Source organism: Pleurodeles waltl, chromosome 4_2 (genome assembly GCF_031143425.1).
Source record: "Pleurodeles waltl isolate 20211129_DDA chromosome 4_2, aPleWal1.hap1.20221129, whole genome shotgun sequence".
Classification (NCBI taxonomy): Eukaryota; Metazoa; Chordata; class Amphibia; order Caudata; family Salamandridae; genus Pleurodeles; species Pleurodeles waltl.
Genome location: NC_090443.1, coordinates 853,374,460 through 853,395,344, shown reverse-complemented (window position 1 = coordinate 853,395,344; position 20,885 = coordinate 853,374,460). Strand labels below are relative to the sequence as shown.

Below are 20,885 nucleotides of genomic sequence, written 5' to 3'. Positions count from 1 at the left end.
AAAGTAAATAAAACAAACATTTTCAATGCAATGGGTCTCGTATTTGCTCAAGTTAGAGGTATTAGAGTTGAAAATTCCTAACTGTACTTTTCTTGCCACATAAATTGAGAATAAAAAAGTAAAACAGTTGGCATCAGTGAGCCGATTCAAAGCGCCATGGCCGTCATGAGCATGAGCGTGGAGAGACACAAAAAGAAAAAGAAGTTAGCTCGCAGTCAAACGTATTGGTAATCATGCAATTATCCATGTAACGGGGCAGTCTGCACGGCGGTAAAAAAAACGCTGCAAGGAGGGACAAACATAAAGCATTTACCAACGATGATAAAGGATTTTTGAAAGGCACGCCTATGAACGAGTGAAAGTGATGGGATTGCGGTGGGCGTGGTTAGAAGCCCACAATACTAACAACAGGTCAAACCGCTTGCACGCTCAACCTAAAAAACAACCCGCCGCAAAATGAATCAAAACAAAATGAAAGCAGAGATTCACCTTTCAATCCTTGTGCTGATCTGGGCTATTTACCAGGTGGATGTGCACATGTGCATGATCAAAATGCCATCACTTACGGTGAGCAGAGCAGATATCAAAAGTGGGCTATCTCATTGCCCTTTGATGTAAGCTGTAGTGGGCGGAAGAGGGTTGATCGAAAACCTATCTATGTGTAAACATCTGTACATATTATTTCGACTTTTTGGGAAAAAAGAAGCTGGGAGGACAGCTAAAGCCGCCTGTATGCCAGATCCAAAAAGACAATTTCAAGTTTCCCACCAAATGCTATTTCTGGCCAGTCTTTCCGTTCGGACATCCTTCAAGATATTTTTATGAAGCTTTTCGGTCACAGCATTTTCGGGGAACCTATCTCGCGTCCCCTTACAGAAAAACGTCTGAGAACTTAGCTAATTTCTTGAAGGGGAACCCTTAAGGTACAGTAATTTTGTCTGGCAAGAATAACGATTCTTGTGTTAGAAGACTCAGCACCGTGGCACATACCTTTGGCCCAGTACTCTGAACAATAGAACTCTGGGGCTAATAAGAGTAACAAATGAATATCTGCAGCTAGTGCACAAAGATAACCGCCAATGGCATGAGTCAAGGATGACACAATCCCACAGAGCAAAGGAACATCAGCTAGACTTAGTGAATGATGACTGTGCTAAGAGACTGAGACAGTGCTCAGCCTGTACACAAGTCGCAGGACATCATCAATAAAAGACAGACCGAGGAGCATACGTGGTCCTGTGGTTAAATATTTGCACGGGGAAAGAAATACAAGGGAGTGCAGTGTCCTGTGCTGCATGGCACAAGCATCATAAACAGCGCGATTTAGAAGAATAAAAGTTTCACAATAGTGACTTTGGTAGCATTCTTGTCCTATATAGCACATAGCTGGCGAAGAGGGTAAATTCGGGAAGAAGGGTTAGCAGACCCCAATTCGGGGGCTGTTGTGAAACTTTGATTCATCAAACTATCTAATACCACAGAAATAACAACACTGCTCATTTCTGAACAAAGCGTGTACCGGGTAATACTTTCGAAGGGAATATTATTAATTTGCATTAAAGACTTTCCTAAATGTATTGAAGGAAACACATTTGTTGGTTCTTCAAAAAGATTTTAGAGCTAAGAATACAACTTTTTTTTATATAATGAAGCAGTGGATCTCATACATTTGGAGGTGCGAACATATTATAAACTGTACTATACAAACATCGATACGCACAATTGATATAAAAAAAGTGCACCTCCATCAATTTATATCATTTAAAATCTATTTCAGGCTATGCTATATGGAATATTTAGCAGTTTTTTGCAGCTTGTCTCTATTCTTATCTTATGCACTTTGACTGGAGCAAAGTTCAATAGCAATAATTATTACCACTGCTGTGAATTGTAATTTGATGCCTGCAGTTTCAGGTTTGCCTACATGTTTGATTGGAGAGTGTTGCGGTTGTTGTCTGTCTTACATGGGAAGAGCTGGGCGTGGTGCATTAGGTACTGATGTGGTCTGGTCATGACTCAGCACACATGTTGCCATTGTTGTATGTGCTGTGGTCTATAGGGTATGTGAGAGGTGACATCACTTGTCATTCGTCACTATATCCGGATTATGAGTACTCAAATAGTTGGCAAATGTTCTATTTGCACGGCCATTGGACTTATGTGATTTTGTGGCTGTGGTGTTTTCCACATAATTATGGATTTACTGTCTTTGCTACATAATCCATCATCTTCAGCATTATCTGCAGATTTCATTAAAAAAACTTGCTTTCTGTTCAAACGGATCAAAAGTTACTAAATGGCAGGTGACATGTGTTGCCTTGCAGTGGACAGCCTTCAACAAGCTTGACTGATTTTCAGCTGCTTATTTCTGTATGGGTGTCAAAATGGTATTAATGAGGTAAAACCTTTTGCCCAGACAATTTTAAGATGTCTAAAAATTCCAAAATAATGAGTTAATACTAACTCTAAATATGTTGCATTACTGGGCATGATTTGCCTTTTCCTGCTGCTGCATAACTTTGCTAATCCTGGTGCATAATTTGGTCCTACACTAATGCACAATTCAGTGACCCTGTCTACCGTGTAAATCCAACTGAAGAATTAGAATGGAAATCAATATTTAGGGGTACACGTTGTGCTTTTGACCCAGGGTGAGTTGCTGCACACAAGTTAATAATTTTCTATTTCAGAGGGAACTTTGAGAACATGCAGCGAGACTGATATTTTCAAACATATTCCTCGTAGAACTACACAGAGCACAGTACAGACCAACAGTTTATGGACTTGATAGCTTTCTGGTGAGTAATAGAAACGATGGGGACAAACTAATTTGCTCCCAATTATGTTCTGTGCCAAGGCACTTATGGTGCCAGCTGCCTGAATTCAAATAGTCTCCGAGGCTCCAACTGGTATAGATCTTCTAATCCCATGGCACTATTCTGTTGACTAGGTTTTCTTAATGAGAAAACAGCTGTTCACACAGGTTGAAAATGCATTTTCTAAGTTAGCCTGCGGCCCCCTGTAGGCCCCAGGCTTGTGAATGTTGGTGCAGTACCTATTGGGTACTAAATACTGTTCTTTACAATTGAGCTATCAAAATAATGTATTTGCTACCTAATACCAATACAGGTCACAACCTTTTACACCAAATTTCTGAAATGGTTCTTAATTTTTAAATAACATGGGTTTTGTGGTTTGAACAAGACATGGAACAAAGCACAAAGGGGTTAAGAGATAGTAGCTTAATATGTTGCCTTGCATAAGCGACAGAGTCTACGTCTGAGTACACTATAGCGGACATTCCGAAGAATCAGTTTTATAATGTTGCAAGGAGGAGAAAAGCTTGCCCTCAGAATAGAATTCCCCTCATCATTAATAAAGGATGGTCCCAGCAGCCTGTAAATGGGGCACACGCACACGCGCATACACTACATGACATACCTATAATTAATTATGAGGACTGGCCATTGGCCACAATGAAGTGTATATTTTCAATTCTAACTCCACGCACGCTTTGATAGTAGGGAAGGTTATAAAGCGGACCGAGGCAAATATAACTGCACTTTTAGTTTTTTGATACATTCGCTTGAAACTACTGAAACACACTACGGGGACAGGTCCTCATGACGCACCAGTCCTCACTAGGATAGTGTGTGCCTGGAACTGACCGTGTTTGCCCACGCAATGAGGACTGAACCGATCCTCACAGAGGGGGCTGTACATGCCCACACACACACACAAACTCTTTCTCTATCTACCTCTGTCTCTCTCTCTCAGTAATTCTGGTATTATTAAGCTGCATTGTAGGGCTATAATCAGAGAGCCTACATCTTTGCTTGACAAATGACAGTGGCGGGCACAGGCACGCATCAGAGAGACAGAATATGTTTCTTTCTTGCTAAGAGTTTAACCTAAAAGAGAAAATGGAATGGAAGAATTCTTTTGGCGTGTCTTCTCCAGGCTAGCGGGAACCTACTGGTCATGTGCCCAGGTTGGCTCCTAGTTAAGGAATACCCAAAGCCAAGCCACAATCTTATTAAATGCCACGCTTAAATGAAAAAGCATAATTTCCTTTTGCACCTGTCCTGAAGAGCAAAAGCAAGCAAATAACCTTGTGGACAGATGCTCGCTCTTCTCTAACTGTGTGGTGAGGCCTGTAGCCGCATAACCAGCCATGCCACGATGAACGCTTCTTCATGCATTTCTGCTAGCAGCTCATCTGTTATTCCTGCAAATCCAAATCCCAGATGCCAGCAGAGAAGTAAAGAAAAGTGAGAGGGTACTCACTATGCAATAAGCCACCAAGGCTCCTTGTGCGAATCCGGCGAGCACGTCGGAGGGGTGGTGCTTGTGGTCAGACACACGGGACAGCCCTGTGTAAAACGCCAACATCAGCAGGGTAAACTGCAGAAGAGGGCGAAGTAGGCGGGCACCTCTCCAGGTAAATCTGGCCTGCAGATACAGCTGTGGAAAGAGGAGGTAAGAGACATTAATAGGGATAACTGGTCATTACTTGCTAACATTTTCTTGTGGTAAGGCAGTACTTTCACACTTAAAAAATGTAAGCATTATATTTCATATGCCATGTGTTTTTGCATTATCAGTACAAAAGCGCAGTAATTACTTTAAAAAAAGATAGGCTGCAGTGACACCCCTGAGGAAGGGTGAGAGCAAAGAATAGACACCTGTCACTCATAAGAAAAGATAAATCCTAGCTCGGGAATTGAAGGCTCGTGGATGACGTCAAACGCGCATTGTCCAGTAGCAGTTATCACTTTCTAGCTTCCGCTGTAGCTGCGGCACCGCCCTCTGTTGCTAGATTCCTGTGGGAACCGGAGAGGGAGAGACTGGAGGGGGCAACAGGAAGAATGAACCCTTCTGCCCACAAATCAAAGCCTGTCGAGGGAAGGCTGCCCAGGAGCGCTCATGGGTGTGACTGTGCAGTCTGAGCAGACAACTACCTTCCTGAGGGCGAGGAAGGAAGCTGGGCAGGTCCGGACGGGCTGAGACGTGGCTACAGGTCAGACATTCCTTCATTTCCCGGACGCCTCTGAGGACAACATGCTTTGCTCATGGGAATGGCAGCAAGGAAGAATGTCTCAAAAAGAAAAGGCGGGTCACGTTCAGAGTCATTTACAATGACACACACCTGCCAAATGGCCCTCGCATGTACAGTGACCTTAAGCTGTCGACCCATTAAGCACTGGCTTGGCCTAGTCACAGAAACGGGATTTAGCTACTCTTCTGATGAACTGGCCGGTGAGTAGCAGACCATCTGGCTTGAAATAAGAAACATAATGGAACAAGAAACACACAACTTCCCACCGCACGTCTCATATTTTGTAAAGCAATTCATTAAAGTAATCTTCATGCGACCTTCTTTTAGAGCCCTGGACAGATTTAAAAGTGTTTTCGAAAGTGCCTTATGAGCTCGGGCAGTCTATGGCTTTCAATAGATGACCTTTTGGTCCCAAGTCCAAGATCAGCGCCTATGCTTAAAATGGCTTCTGTGGGGCAGGTTCATTCGGGGCTTCATAACGGCACCACTTTACAGCAGCACATTGTAAGAAGTTGTTTCAGGGTGTGCACAGTGTACATTATCAGGCTCACTCATGCTTGATGTTATGGTGCTGGTTAATCTTAAGTTAAGGAACCACACACATAAAGTCTACCTAGCATAGGTGATGGTGGTGCCCAAAAACTCATGCATATATATATTTCAAACTCATTGTGAACTTGCAAGAGCTCTAAGAGGTGTTCTGGTATGTTGGCAATATCAATATAGAAATACCAGTGTTGACATTGTTCAAGTACACCCTTTAGAGCACTCCCTCTCTGAAAAATAGCTTTGGTTAGTGCAGGATGTGGCAATTCGCCTACTTCAGCTTCTTAAGCAATTTATAGACACAACCCCATCATAAGATCAAAAAGACCCTTGTGACATTCAAAGTTCTGCATTCACTTTGGTCTAGGTTATTTTTCTGATAGCACGGTCTTTAATATCACAAGCACACAGGGGGTCACATTACAAAAGAAACAATCTCCTTTTCAAGTTGCAATATATATATATGTCATTTTCATTGAAAAGGTAGCACTTTGGTATTAGGGTTAAGTGTTCGAATCGTGGATTTGACTACTTTGTTGGGAATGTGTATATGTCAGCCAGCAAGCACCAGCTCACATCACAACTCGAAGAGATAAAGTAAGTCGACCAGTCAGAAGGAGGTATACACAATGAAGACACCCTCAGTGGACTATTTAGGAGGTGGTTGGTTCTTGCATCTGCTGATTGATATGTCAGTGGGCGTGCTTTTATGCGCTGAGACTCTGTGAGGAAAGGATGGCTCTCCTTTAAAGGCGGACCCTAAGGTTTCAGGGGCCGCAGCTATTTAACTTGCAAAGGATACACCTATCACTAAGTCAATCTACTCTTTACCTGGCTTTTGGCGGTGGGACTATATGAATCAATGTACCGGCATCATTGTGTGTAAAATATGGCCTCATCTTAGGGTCAGTGCAGGTGTGAAACAATGGAATTTGCATTTTTGTCTTGAGTGCCAGTCTTGTAGTCAGATACCTGTGAATTGTGACACACCTAAGTGCCACAGCGTTATGTTTTTTCAGCAGAAAACAATTATTTCTCGCTTTCTCTAATTGTTTACAAATGGCACTTACTATAATGTAATATTAAGGCAATTGCTGTCACAGTCTTGTAGATTTGCTGGTCTGTAAGCACTAGATTTTACTAAATCCCCACTTAATGTACTCATTTCATCAGTCTCAGAAGGATGGAAGCCTGAGTCGATTTGTCAGAATTCTACCTTGTGATTTGCAAGTTACACAGACATCTCTGCAGCAGACACACTCAATGGCAGATCTCTCTTACCAGCTCTATAATGCATTGTGGTTTTAAAGATTTGTATTTTTTGTGCCTTCATAGTATTAATTGATGGCAATTTATCTTGGTCAAAGCCAAGCATATTCAGCATATTGTTATACTGTACTTCAATACTTTTCTGTGTTTTCAGATTATCCTTAATGACCACTGTAGACTTCAAAGGTTTTTATGTTGTTTTTCTGCGTTTTTCTCACTCTTCTTTGGCGTCATTCCTGTATCTTCAGTGATCTACGACCTGGAGCTATGACTCATGCTTCTAAACCCAACCGCGGAAAAATAATCTGAAGATGGTGACCACGCCCTGGGGCATTGTCGTTGTACGCCTCATGCCATATGGGGATAACTAAGCCCGCCTACTGCTTGGCGCACACACAAAAAAAGTAGAGATAAAATAGTGACATTCCAGGCCATACACTAGAGGGTGGAATAACACTTTGCATGTGAATCCAGAAAAGATATAAAATAGTCTCTCATGAATATCAAAAGAGTCAAACGCACACATCCAACGGCCAACAGTAAGAAGGTGAGACTAAAGTATTTTTGTGGGCTAAGCTGTGATTGGCATGTCACAAGCCAGTGGTGGAAGGTTTCTGAACCAACACAGCCAAAAGGTGAATGATGCTGAACCAAAGCACCTTAAATTATTTTTGGAATACAATTTTTGCAAAAAAATATGTAAGTTCCATCATTTTGCAAACCTAAACATATGCAAAATGCTCTAGCAAACTGGAAGTATTCTTAAATTACCTGTTTGGCAATGTGATTTATAGATCATTAGAGTCGTTCAAAGATATTATAGACAATCTGCAATTTGTGGTGCGGAATAGAATTATATTACAAATATGAGATGATCAGATAGATTGCACAGATATCACTCAGGCGATCACAGTGTCTAGTTCTTACCTAATTTGCAAACACCTTAATGGCAGGTTCATCATGTCACGCACTCGTTTTTAAGTTAACTACTAGATTTTTAAAAAGTGCATGAATCATGCCCTTAAATAAATAAATTAAAAACGACGGTTGCCTTCTCTGAAGAGACGGCTGTGAAGTATAATCATTACCGTCTGTAAAGTGTTGAACAGTTCAAGATTGATGCTGAACAAGTTCTTTGGTCTTACTTGTCTGGGGTTTGAGTAAAGTGCTAGTCTTACATCCGGTTTCTCGTTTCGCGGGTCATGGAGGCCTACTTCCGGGTTGTGCGCATCTCCGGTTTTGTTTACATGAGATCGGAGTTTAGGCCAGTGATAACGCTGCAGGCCTGGCTGTCCTGGAAGCGTCGACCGAAAACAATGGAGATTGCAATCAGCCCAGCGTGGCACGTCCCTAATCTGGTCGGCTGGAGAATGCCAAAGCATGTTACAGTGGCGCTTATCCCTTTTCATCTGAGTGGAAATTGTATTAGCAGATGGGTAATGACTACAAAGCCAGAGGCAGAACTGACGATTTTTTAATTAACAGTGTTAAATGGGCAGATTTTTCATTAATGATGTAGGGACACGTGTAAAATCACGCCCAGGAGTGTGTGTGTATTTTCGGTGGCTAGTTGTGGGGTTGGGGGTGTATAGTGGGATGTTGGGGTGGGGAGCCAGGGCAATGCTCTGCAGAAACTAAAAATGTTTATGTCAAAAATTAGGTAACATTCAGGCAGGATAGAGGCAATGCCCGAGGAGACTCTGTACAGCAGATCAGATGGTCACCGTAGCCTGTGCAAAGCTGACCAGGTCACCGTATCCTGTGCACAGCAGATCAGGTCACTGTATCCTGTGCATAGCAGACCAGGTCACCGTGTCCTGTGAACAGCGGATCAGGTCACTGTATCACTGCGTCCTGTGCACAGCGGACCAGGTCACCGTATCCTGTGCATAGCAGGCCAGGACACCGTATCCTGTGCACCGCGGACCAGGTCACCATATTGAAGTAGTAGAACTGCAGCTCAGGTGCACACTAAATGTGCATCAGTTCATCTCTGTCGCCTGCAGGTGACAGCTGTGGTGGATGGACGGCCCTGGAGTGTGGGACTCAAGGACTCCGTGAGGATCATCCTCAGGCCTTCAAACTTTCAAAAAAGGCAGGGGCTGGGGTTCCAGCCTTCTCCCTAGGTCTGTGCCAGTAAACATTCAGTCTTGCCTCTGGGGAAGGGCTCTACTATGCACCCCCTCATCTCGTATTTAGTCTTTATTTTCCTCTTCTTCTAGGAAATGCATCACCTAGTTTATGTTCTCTAATGGGATCATGCAGTTGATGGCAGTGATTCATTGGTTTTCCTGCACCCATTCATATCAGGGAATGCCCCATTTTAAAATTGTGATGTCTCACAACACCCTCCGTGCTTGCTCTTTTAGCAGGGATCATGCGGCCCCTCTAATATCATATTGTGAGGCCCACCAAATTGCATAGTGTCACTGATTCTGGTTGCACACTTTGTTCCATACAAGCATTAGTTTCCTATAACAAGTTGTTTCCGGGGCAGCTCCTTTGCAATGGTGAAGGAGCGTTGCCCCCCTGGCTAAGCCAGCAGCTCAAAAATAAAACAACATTTCTTTATTGTTTTATCTTTTGGCTGCTGGTTCAGCCAGCAGCCTGTGAGGGGAATGGCGGGGCTTGGCCACAGGAGGGGCGGGGAGAAGAGAGTGCACCTAAGTGTACATGTGTACGTGGCCGGCCATCTTAGGCCGGCCAAACACACATGCGCACTTAGGTTTGTCTAGCATGGCTGTGTTGAGCAGCTGGGCTGGAGAAACTGCACAGACCCCTGGAGAAACTGCACAGACCCAAGGGCAGTGTCTGAGTGGTAGTCCAAGATGCTCAGACCAATCCTGACACTGCTTTCAATGCTAGACCTAGCATGAAAGCAGTACCAGGATTACTGGGGAGCCTGTGCTGGTGTTCCAGTGAATGCTGGGACACTGAAAAAGAGGAGCGAGGTGGCAGAAGGTGGCGGCGACGATGGGAAGAGGTACTTTTTAAAATATTTTTTTTGTTTCCCCCGCACCCTTGAAACCTGCGGCGACCGCCGTGAGTTGTTTTACTAATCTTTGTGCAGTATCTCTTCCTTCCCTTTCAGTAATGAGAACTATTCCCCTGAGGCACAACTCTTGTATCCATGCAGATTAGTGGGAGCTTCTGGCTTTCTTCTCTGGACCACTGGACTTTCTCACTTGCGACAAGTTACAGAAAGAGTGAATCTCACACCTGCAGCTATCATTCACTGAGCACCAAGTTGGTCTCAAACTGCTAAGTGCTTTCGTGAAGAAAACCTAAAATAATGTCAATTTTTAACTAGTATAAGTTGATTTTATTTTTTTCAATATTTTATTAGTTCGAAAAGGCAAAGAAAGCCTTCAATTAATTGTGTATATATTCACAAAAGCATTTTTCCCTGAAATCTGTGGTATTAAACATGCAGAACATGGAGGTTTTCTAATTGACACTGGTAAACACACAATGTTAAGCTTCAAAGATTCAACAGAGAAGCTCAAACTAACAAGCTAACTAAGCAGTGTCACTTTTAAAACATGACGTTGCCACTAAGGGCCGTATTTATACTCTGGTTGCGCCGAATTTGCGTGGTTTTTTTCGACGCAAATTCAACGCTAAACTAACGCCATATTTATACTATGGCGTTAGACGCTTCGGGCGCCAAAGTGCCCGGAGTGTGCGTCATTTTTTAGCGTGAACCCCTTCCTTGCGTTAATGATATGCAAGGGAGGCGTTCCCGTCTTAAAAAATGACTCCCAGGCCTTTACGTGGTATTTATACTCCCGGGCAAAAATGACGCCCGGGAGTGGGCGTGGCCAAAAACGGCGCATTTGCGCCGCTTTTTAACGCCTGGGTCAGGCATGGCGTTAAGGGACAAGTGGGCTCAAAATGAGCCCAGAGTGCCCTCCCCTGCCCCCAGGGACCCCCCCTGCCACCCTTGCCCACCCCAGGAGGACACCCAAGGACGGAGGGACCCATCCCATGGACATTAAGGTAAGTTCAGGTAAGTTTTTTTTTTTTTTTTTTTGTGGCATGGGGGGCCTGATTTGTGCCCCCCTACATGCCACTATGCCCAATGACCATGCCCAGGGGACAGAAGTCCCCTGGGCATGGCCATTGGGCAAGGGGGCATGACTCCTATCTTTACAATGATAGGAGTCATGTTGATGGGGGATGGGCGTCGTTAAAAAATGGGGCAAGTCGGGTTAAGACGATTTTTTCGACGCAACCTGACTTGCCCCATTTTAAGACGCCCATACGCCATTTTCCCCCTACGCCGGCGCTGTCTGGTGTACGTGGTTTTTTTCCACGCACACCAGGCAGCGCCGGTCTGGTAGCGCCGGCTAACGCCATTCAATAAATACGGCGCCCGCATGGCGCTTCAGAATGGCGTTAGACGGCGCTAAATTTTTTGACGCTAAACTGCGTTAGCGCAGTTTAGCGTCAAAAAGTATAAATATGGCCCTAAGAATCCCAGAAATATATAAAATGTTGGGAACGTCAGGGCCCCTTTGCTTAATCATTGAAATCTCAGTTCACATTTTCGCCTCTGTGGCGGTGGGAAGTTCCTGTAATGGGCAATAGGTGTTTTAATAAATATGTGTTGCATCTTGATGGAAGTCCCGGGATTTAGGAAGTTGTTAAGATAAAAAAAAAGTAAAGAAGAAAAGTTAGTTTAAATTTTACCTTGTTGCGCTCAAAACTGAAATTGCCAAACTACAAAAAGTTGCGATAAGCAAGGCTTTTTTTTTATCTTGTGGGACCCTCAGTTTTGGCCAATCAACGTCATTTTCAGTAACGTGTAGATGTAGTAATCCTTTCAAAGATGATTGTGGTTCCCGGCCTCACAGAGGTACCCGTCAGTCATCCTTATCGGTTTTCGTTGCCCAAACATGTTTTTCGTTTTTACTTAGAATTCTAAGAAACTTTCCTTCCGGGACCCACTGAAGCAAAAGGCCTGTGGGGTTTCGTTTAAAGGTTGCACCCCTCACCTGCTGTGCGCGCCTTTATCCCTGAGTGAGAAACACTTGATAAAAAAGCTCTGAGGGCACGAGGGCGATCGCCGTGATTGTTTCTTTGCTAATGCCTCTAAACTTGTAAAGAGCGGCCTCCCCTTGCTTTCAACCAAGACATCAGCATAGAAATGCTGCCTCGCTTGACAACACGGGGTCACGTGCTGCTCTCCATTCTACGTTTAAGACTTTGTCTGAGATGTTTCAGTGTCCTCATGAAAAATACATATTATGATGATTTTCCAAGAATGTAAAAAGGTAAATGCGGGTTACTAGTTTCTATATATGCGGTAATTAATTAGAAATGGCGACTTCAAATTTTGTTTGCTAAATCTTGATATTTTTTTTACTATTCTTTTAGGTCTGACAGTAGCCAAGATCTTTTCATTTTACTAAAATTATTTGCATGATATACTTACTTACAGGGGCTTTTGGGCATCCTTCTTCATCCTTGAGCCTGTTTAGTCATTCACATGTTCCTTCAACTCACTACAGCTAATAGTGTGAGGTAGTAAGCCTGTTCAGTTCTGCCATAGGCTGCCTTCACTGGGAGTGGTGGCATTTTTTTGTTTTACAAGCAAAACATCCATTTACAAAGTTGTTCCAAGTGTAAGGGACTACTCTGGCAGTGTGTCATTTTGAGTCCAAAAGATATTTTTACTTGTATACACATACACACACCCATACATACATACATACACTGGTGTGGCAGCTCCCTCTCCAATAACGTTTTACAAAAACCGTAACAAAATAAAATACGCATCAGCAAAGCCAAAAGGTTGGCAAGAGAATGCCAGACCTATTGGTCTTGCCAATGCTTCTTTTACTTTCTCCCTGCTAAAATACCCAATCACTCTAGGGCAAAAATGCGAGATGGTGGCAAAGGCTAACTCTGGGGGGTGGCAGTGCCTTTACCACAATATAAATAGACTTCCTTACTGACCTGGCTAAAAGACAGGAGCAAGATATCACACACAAGACCTTTACTGCTGTGGTTTCAAATCAAATTTAGAGGCCAAAGTTATCTGATTGGTTCATGAACCTATCATTGACCTCGACCAAGTTACCTCTGACTAAATTTTGCCTTGCACAAACATTGGTATTGCCAGTTATTAAGTTTATAGTTACCCCCCTTTTAGGAAAAAAACAGAAATTTAGGGCTGGTCCTTGGGTGAGGCAAGAGTAAGCAGCTATCGAGGGTGGGGGGGAGGCAGCAAGGGTCCGAGGCAGATTTGTGATGCTAACGTCAAAGATGACCCCCATACTGGAGGTGGTGGGTTGGGGGATCACTTCACTCCAAGCCAAGGACATTACTTCCAGTCCTGAACTTTTCGCCTACAAATAACTGATTTCAGGTGAGTCAGTCTAATGAGACTGACAATATACAACGGTTGCAAAACAAGATTTCAACCCAATTCACGAACCGGAAATAGTGTCTGTAATGACCTGGATGGAGGTGGGCACCCCAATGAAGGGGGAGAGGCATTAGGTCAAAATATCAGAACCAAGGTGACAAAAATGCCTTGCACCATGCCTGGCTACTGAACCTTAGGCCCTGATATCTGAAAAATAGCAGCCTAAACCTCCTCTGACATAACATTTTAGATCTTCAGTGTGTTGGTAATGACATGTTGTCGGATGCTGGTTACGGAGGGAGGCTATATATTTATTTAGAGTAGTTAAGGCACCCAACAAGTTTGCACGTGTACACTATGCCAATGCTCCCAACAACCATTTCCTGTACCTGGCTACATCTGTTCTCCATTTGCATTTCTGTTGACTCTTAAAGAAAAATTGCAGCCCCAATTTCTGAAGTTCTTGTCCCGTCCCATGTGGCCATCACAATCACGTAGGCCGCCATTCCCAGCAAAAGAGCTAACTGTCTCCGCATTTTAACAAAGCTCTGGGGCATTTAAACTTAGCGGAGCGATTTTCTTTAAATTTCAGAAGCATAAGTTTCAGTTGTGATTTTTTTTGCCATCACAGAGGAAAATATAGAGCGCCAACCACAAGGCATTAGTTCCAACCAAAATGGCTTAGAGGCGGCCTTAAAATGCTGGTTGTGGGTGAAGGGCAGACAGATCCCAGACACTGAAATGTGCCAGTGATAGCAGCAGAGGGGTGGGAAAATTCCTGAAGACTGAACATTAAACACACATTGAATCACACATATTTATTTTATTTTAAGAACCTGATACAGCAAGGATCACGGGGAGCTACCGCGATGACATTTTCTTTGTAGCAGGGGAATCTTAAACGGGAGTTGCAGTCTACAAAACAGTGTGGAGTTGGTTGAGGACCGCTTCTGAAAGCAGAAGACGAACGATAGACAGGATGTAAGCATCCAATCATGGAAGAAAGACTAGAAGGAATACTGCATTTCCCCCCTGCATAACGCATAGTTATATTCGGACCTCTATACGACTCAAGGCACAAACAGATGAAGTGATTTGTCTGGAGTCACACGGTGCTGGATGGTGAAATACCGCAGCTAGGATTACAGCCCAAGTCCGGCGAATCCAAACCCGCTGTTTAGCCCCACACTGTACAATGCACCAAAGAAGGCAGGATGAAACAGGCCTTTAATTGCAATCTTATCACATGTCCTCAATGTAGAATATGCGGAATTGCACTCTTGTATTTAGCTGAGATATTCATCTCGGTCTTTTCAAAAGGGGAGGAGGGGTTCCTGCAAGTCAAGACGTTTGCATTTTTTTAAGCTTCATTCAGCACGCTATTTTGCAGGTGATGACTAATGTAATAGGATTCTTTTGATAGCACGTCTTGGGAACCAGCAATTTCCCAGCAGATCCGAAACGCCTGTTTGCATAAAAATATATCAATTGCAGATTGCACGTGTTCCACGCGATTGCAATACAGAACGGTTGGGATCAGACTTGGAATGTTTGGTTGAAATATGAAAAAAACATAATTCCATTTCCTTGTTAGATACACTTAATCTTATTATTTTGGCGTGTGACTGATTTACTAAAACTGCAGAGGACCATATTGAACATCATCATATTTTATAGGAAAGTCACCATTTACCTGAACATTAAATAGTCCAAGAATACACAGGTAGAAAGTTCCTTATGTGAAATAATCTTAAACAGTGAGTGAATTACAAAGTTAGACATCTACCTGTTTGCTTAGACTGCGGTCTTCTATGGGCTGGTCTGATTTTCAAGCTCTGTTTTATGTCCCTGGCATAGTTTCTTCAAATCACATAGGAGCCAAAAAGCCCACCTCACAGAAGAAGTGCACAGAGCAAACGCTACACTTTTCAGAGATGGGAGAAATGGGGGATTGAACTGGTTCAGGCCAATGCAACTTGTATAAAACAAGAATCGCTGAAGACAATAGGTCTGAATGTAACCTAACATATGTAGCATTACCACATTAGATGGTAGACACACTTGATGGTACCGCATTTGATGGGAGACACATCAGAGTGAGCCAGCAGGAGGGGGCAGAGACGGCTAACGTTGTAAAGTAGTCCCTCAAGTAGTTCAATGGAAGTATTCAGTGGATGCAGAAGGATACACGAAAACAGCCAATAGCATTGGATGAGAGATGAATACTTCACTGAGGTGAATCAAGATGTGACTGACAAAGTCTCAAGCAAGTGGCTAAGAGGCTGGTCAAAGAAGGGCAATGGCTGAAAGCAGTAGACCCAATACACTTTACCTAAAATGTAAGCATTAGGCCTGCTTGCAACTGCACTGTCAAAACAGACATAGAAAACAGCAACATGAAGCATTTTAAGTTCCATTTTCTAATATTTTTAGATGTGTTTCTGAATTAAGGTTCGTTAAACAATTCAATCAATGAAGGCTTCCTGCAGTGTCCAAAATACATCAATTCAGCCGCAGCAAATACATGTGTATGCTTTGTCAGAAAATAATGTGCCTTAGAGAAGCACTGAATACAAAACAGTTTTGCCACAGAAAAATGAACTGATTGTAGGTGAAATCATATTGGCTTTAAATCCTATACCTGTTTAATGGATACCCCTACCAGAACCCATGTACCAGAAAATAAAATACCATCAGAATTTCTGACATTACTTATAAGGGTGCTACACAGCGAGCTAGTGATGTTAGGGTGCAGCTTACAGTTTACAGGTTGCTGCCAGCCAAAAAGGCGGAGTGCTTCACAATATACTTAGGTCAGTGCACCTAGTACTATGAGGGCCACTCAATATGGCACTGTGTTTCTATTAAGACCAGGAGGCATTGTTGTCACAAATTGGAAGTAAAGAGACTCCTAAATGATTCCACTGTCACCAGTGACAGTACCACAATATGCCTGCCCATAACCTCCTTGCTGTTATCTGTATAAGCGGGGTGTTGAACACAAAATCCCTCTATCTATGGTCCACAGCAGGCTGGAGACCCCTGAAACAGCTATTCTTAAGGCCTTAGGCACATTTCTGACTCTCATCAGGCCCTAAATGCATCCTCTTCATAAAACCATCAAAGACCATAGAACTCAGCTGGATCTGGTGTTGAATAATTTCTCTTGGGTCCCATTGACCTTGTAAGTGTTATTAAAAGGTGAGGCATATCCTATAACACTTGGTTTCAAAGAAGTATTTATGATATGCTGCTGATGTTGGCAGATTATCAATCATCGTGTTTAATTTCTTTCATCGAAGGCACAGAGGATATTTGAAAGGGATATCTGGTGGGGCTGCAAAACTCCATACACTTTCTCTCTCAGGGTTAACAAACACCTAAAATATGTGTCTTGTGTCTGTCCCAGAGTTCTGAAGACTCCCTGCTTCGTTTGTAATAGTTGTCATACCCAATCAAGACTGGGAGCCTTGGACAAGCTGATCGTGTTGGGCCAGAGGTGTAATGGGACGGTAAGAGAGCATGGAGGCAGTGTATCACATAGCCACAAAAACTGTGATCACTCAAGGGCACGTGCACAATATAGGCCCAAGGCTCTTAAACTGTCCTTAGTCTATGGAAGTATGATCAATCCCGGTAGAGGTATTTCTCATCAGCTCTGGAACCAACCCAATACTAGAACTCTTATTTGGTGGAATGGTGGTGCCTGAGGAGTTGTGTGGAAGGAGGGTGAAAATAATTACTGACATAACCCACATCCCTGAATTGAGGTTCTCTATGGTCACGATGATGAGATATTGTTACTTGAAAGGTTAGTGATGCCACTCAAACAGCATTCAATTACAGATCAAGACACGATGCCTTAGGGTGTATACTGTAATCTGTGATGAAAAACTGATGAAGGAAAAGCACGTGGTAGTTTTCAACGCAACCGCTAAGGCACAAACAATTAATTTGTGTATTTAAATATTTCATAAAGGTACTCTTTTGATTTGCATCTTCTTCCTGACAAAGCCATCTATCGAATATCTAAAACTGATAGCCCCTGTGTAATAATTGTTTTAAATCATCTTTTATAAGGGTGTTAATTACCTAAGATTAACCAACCAAAGGGTGCATAAAAAGAAGCTTGTTGTCAATTGTTTGTAAGATTTTTTTTATAAGGGGGTTATTTAACTGGGATGATCACCGTGCATAGGGTGTTTAAAAAGACGTTTGCAGGTGAAGGGGGCTCAGACACCCCTGCTACTGAGCGCTGCCGAAGCAGCTGCATGTTTGAACACATCTACAAATTTGCCTGGTTTTCTGAAACCTTATATAAACATCTATCGGGGCCAAAACCATTTGATCGAGTGCAGTTTCTTTAACTCTTTCACTCACGGGCAACATATCTACAAGCATCATTAGTAAAACTTTACAATAACATTATTCTTATAAGTTTAGCAAATCATCTGTTAAGGGTTTGGATTCTGTGAAACCTCACAAAATCAGCCATGGCATGATGAATGATTTAACTCCCTCGGGAATCTTTAACCTTGATGTTTTAATTAAAGCTGCCGCCTCAAAGAATCTATAAATAGAAACACCTTTATTTATTCTTCGGGGACACTCCTTCTAGGAAAGGGAAGTAGTGCTTTTGGTTAATGGGCAACATGTAACCTACATTTAGGCAGTGGAACTGCACAAGTGTTATTACAATACTTCCTGCCCGGTAAAGCCTCTCTGCAAACACTGAAAGCATGTCAACTGTGTAAAGTTACTTTGTACGCATGCCTGTCACTTTCAGTGCAATTGAATTTTCATTGTGAAATGCCGCTGTTCGTGTTTCTATATTTAATCCACACAACCACTCTCCCCAATTTATCTGTCTTTCTTTATTTTCCCCTTTCTTCTCCAGGAGCACAAGTGACCTCTTTCCACATTCTCTTTCAATGCTAAGGTACACCTTCCACCTTTTCCAGTGGCTCAGTATTTCCGTGACTGCCTCCATTAACAGCAGTGTACTCTAACCACCTTCTTGAGGTAATGCCCTGGTACTAATTTTAGCTTGTTCATTATTGTCAGATCACTGCATGCATTGCATCCATTAATGAGAGGGCTCTCCTTCTTCCTCCTTGTAGACAATTTGCATTAATGCCTGGGTAACTCCTGCCACCTTTTCCCATGACTGCCAACTTCTGTTTCCCTCCATCCCTATCAATGTTCAAGTACTCACTCCACCTTCTCCGTTAATGCTAGGGTACTCCTTACACTTTTGTCATCAATTGTAGAGTACTTCCATAGGTCCCCGCAGCATAGGAGGTGCCCCACTCTTGGGAGGGCCTCCCCTTTTCAATCCAGGGCCTATGCATATCTATTAGGTATGGGAGTGTCAGGGACCCCTCATGACATTCTGTAAGGGGTCCCATATTTTGGGGTATGCCAAAGGGTATTCCTTCCAACATCCACAGAAATTCCGCCTTTCTTCTCCCTCCTACTTTATAGGTGGAGTCATCCTTTTTACCTTTGCCACTATTGTGAAGCCACTACCTTTGAAAACCACTAATGCCAGGATACTCTTCTCTACCTTCTTCAATCCTTTTTCTATATGTCATTTTCACTTCAAAATTGCTGAGCTCAGAATTTCCCCCCCAATCCTGTTACCATACAAAAGTGTCTCTATTATGTCTTCGTCTTTTCCCCACTCTCATCTCTCCCTATTAACGTAAGGATCCCCGCTACACCTAAATGAAGCATTTTAACTCCCCTACCATCCACAGTGCAGTTTCCTCAATGCGAACAGGGCACTTTGTAAGATTGATTTACACTGGGCCATATCTTCACATGGAGATCCCATTGTGGTTTACAGATAAATGAGAATCACTTGTAAAATATGTAAGACACTTACCACCAAATAAAGCATGGTGTACATGGAGAAGGATGCATGCCCGGAGAAGAAGGACTTTCTGTGAAAGAAACCACAGGTTGTCAATATTTTGCTTTGGGTCCACATTCTGTACAGACAAGATACAATGGCAGCAGAATATAGCAGTTAATTACAAATAGGTGGGGAAGATGTCATATTGAGAACACCAAGTATTTTTCAGTGGTAAATTGGAAATAATTTCCAAAATGTTGAGTCTTCAATGTTTTTGTGGATTTAATGGTACAACATTAATGAACATCAATTTCCTGTAAACAAAATTGGCTTCACCAACTTTTTTTTTAAAGCACGAACATCACTTCCCACAAATCAACAAAATAATTTGAATGTACCTTAGGCAAGATTTATTACTCCTTTGTCAATAGTCAAAATGTCCCCTTAAGTTACTGCAACACTGGGCCAAGTAAATTCTGTTCAGAGGGGTTAAAAATCACAACAGATTCCAAGAGGGGCTGTGTAAGAAGTTAGGGTTGAAGCACCTGTTAATGATACGCGTGACCAACGGTGACATATTCTTATATCAGCAGGATCAAAGAGTGGCTGCGTAAAGCTGAGTTGGGCTGGGATAGCATTTGCTATGATACAAATTGGAAGCTTAATCGGTATTTTACACTATGGAATCATTATCAATGCTTCAAGTGTTGCTTGTGGCAAGATTTTGTGGATGCAGACATTGGAAGGGCGGGGGTCGTTGAAATAATTTGGCTCTTCGTTAATGAGATGAAAAGTACCTCTTAGTTTCACCAAGATGCACCTAAAACAAAACTTCTGCGTACATCTACCAGTGTTCACACAGTAGAAGTGTTAAGAGTGGAGAACATCACACATCTGAAAGTCACGGGCCTGTGATCAACAAAGAGGCTGAGTCCTTGCATAAAAGATGGGTCACAGCAGAAGATGGTCCCCAGGATGAAGTTTCATAAAGAACACATCTACAGAATTGCAAGCCACAGATGAAAAGGACAGGCAGCGCTGTGGGGAGTTTGCATGAGTAAGAATGAGATGTGTCGTCATAGAGGATGTGAGAGAGGAAATCAGCCGGAAGACCACAGGTCAAGGCCGGGACACTAGGCCGCAGTGAATCTGGGCTTGGGATCAGAGGTCAAGAGTCACTTAGAAATCACTACTGAACAGGAGGTGCAGTGGCAGCAGAACTGGGCTGCTGCTATCGAAGCAGTAAATTACTCAACATGAGCGGAAGCCACATTTTAACAAGTCTCCGCAATGGCTAACCCTGCTCCACACAGTGTTACACAGATGTGCACATGCGCACCTAAAAACAGCAGGTGAATAACTGATTAATCAGCAAAATATAACGATTTCTCTTTTCTGGGCTACACAGTGTCTACTGTAAACGAAGACAGATGTGCTTCAATGAGGCACAAATGAAGACAAGTTCTTTTTACATACCTGTACACCAGCAAGTGATGTCACAGAGACGTACAATAAGCAACTGCAAAAATACAAGCGCGAGCACAGTAAAAGAATCGCCCCTCAAAAGTGACCTTGAGAAGGAGGTGGTGAACAGCCTTCTAGATATATAGGTCTGGCTGGCAGATAGGAGTTCTAAATTCTGCAACATTTAGAGCAAAGCTAATTTTCTTAATAATTTAAAGACTGAGTGAGCTCCGGGAGTCTTACACGAACTATCTTTTAACGGAGATCAGTGAATAAGGGCATAATGAAACAGCATCTAAGGCATCCAGGGCGCTCTC

General features: G+C 42.8%; 1 protein-coding gene across 2 annotated transcripts in view; it reads right to left on the bottom strand.

Moving 5' to 3' along the window:
- The window catches only part of PLPP3 (phospholipid phosphatase 3), an 83,887-nt gene that overhangs the window by 13,994 nt on the left and 49,008 nt on the right, over positions 1 to 20,885 (bottom strand). For both annotated transcript variants that reach the window (XM_069232601.1, XM_069232602.1), the window contains exons 4-5: positions 19,135 to 19,192; positions 4,288 to 4,464 (exon numbers count right to left, since the gene is read on the bottom strand). In XM_069232601.1, the coding sequence (XP_069088702.1) occupies positions 4,288 to 4,464; positions 19,135 to 19,192 (235 nt within the window). The remainder of the gene's footprint in view (positions 1 to 4,287; positions 4,465 to 19,134; positions 19,193 to 20,885) is intronic.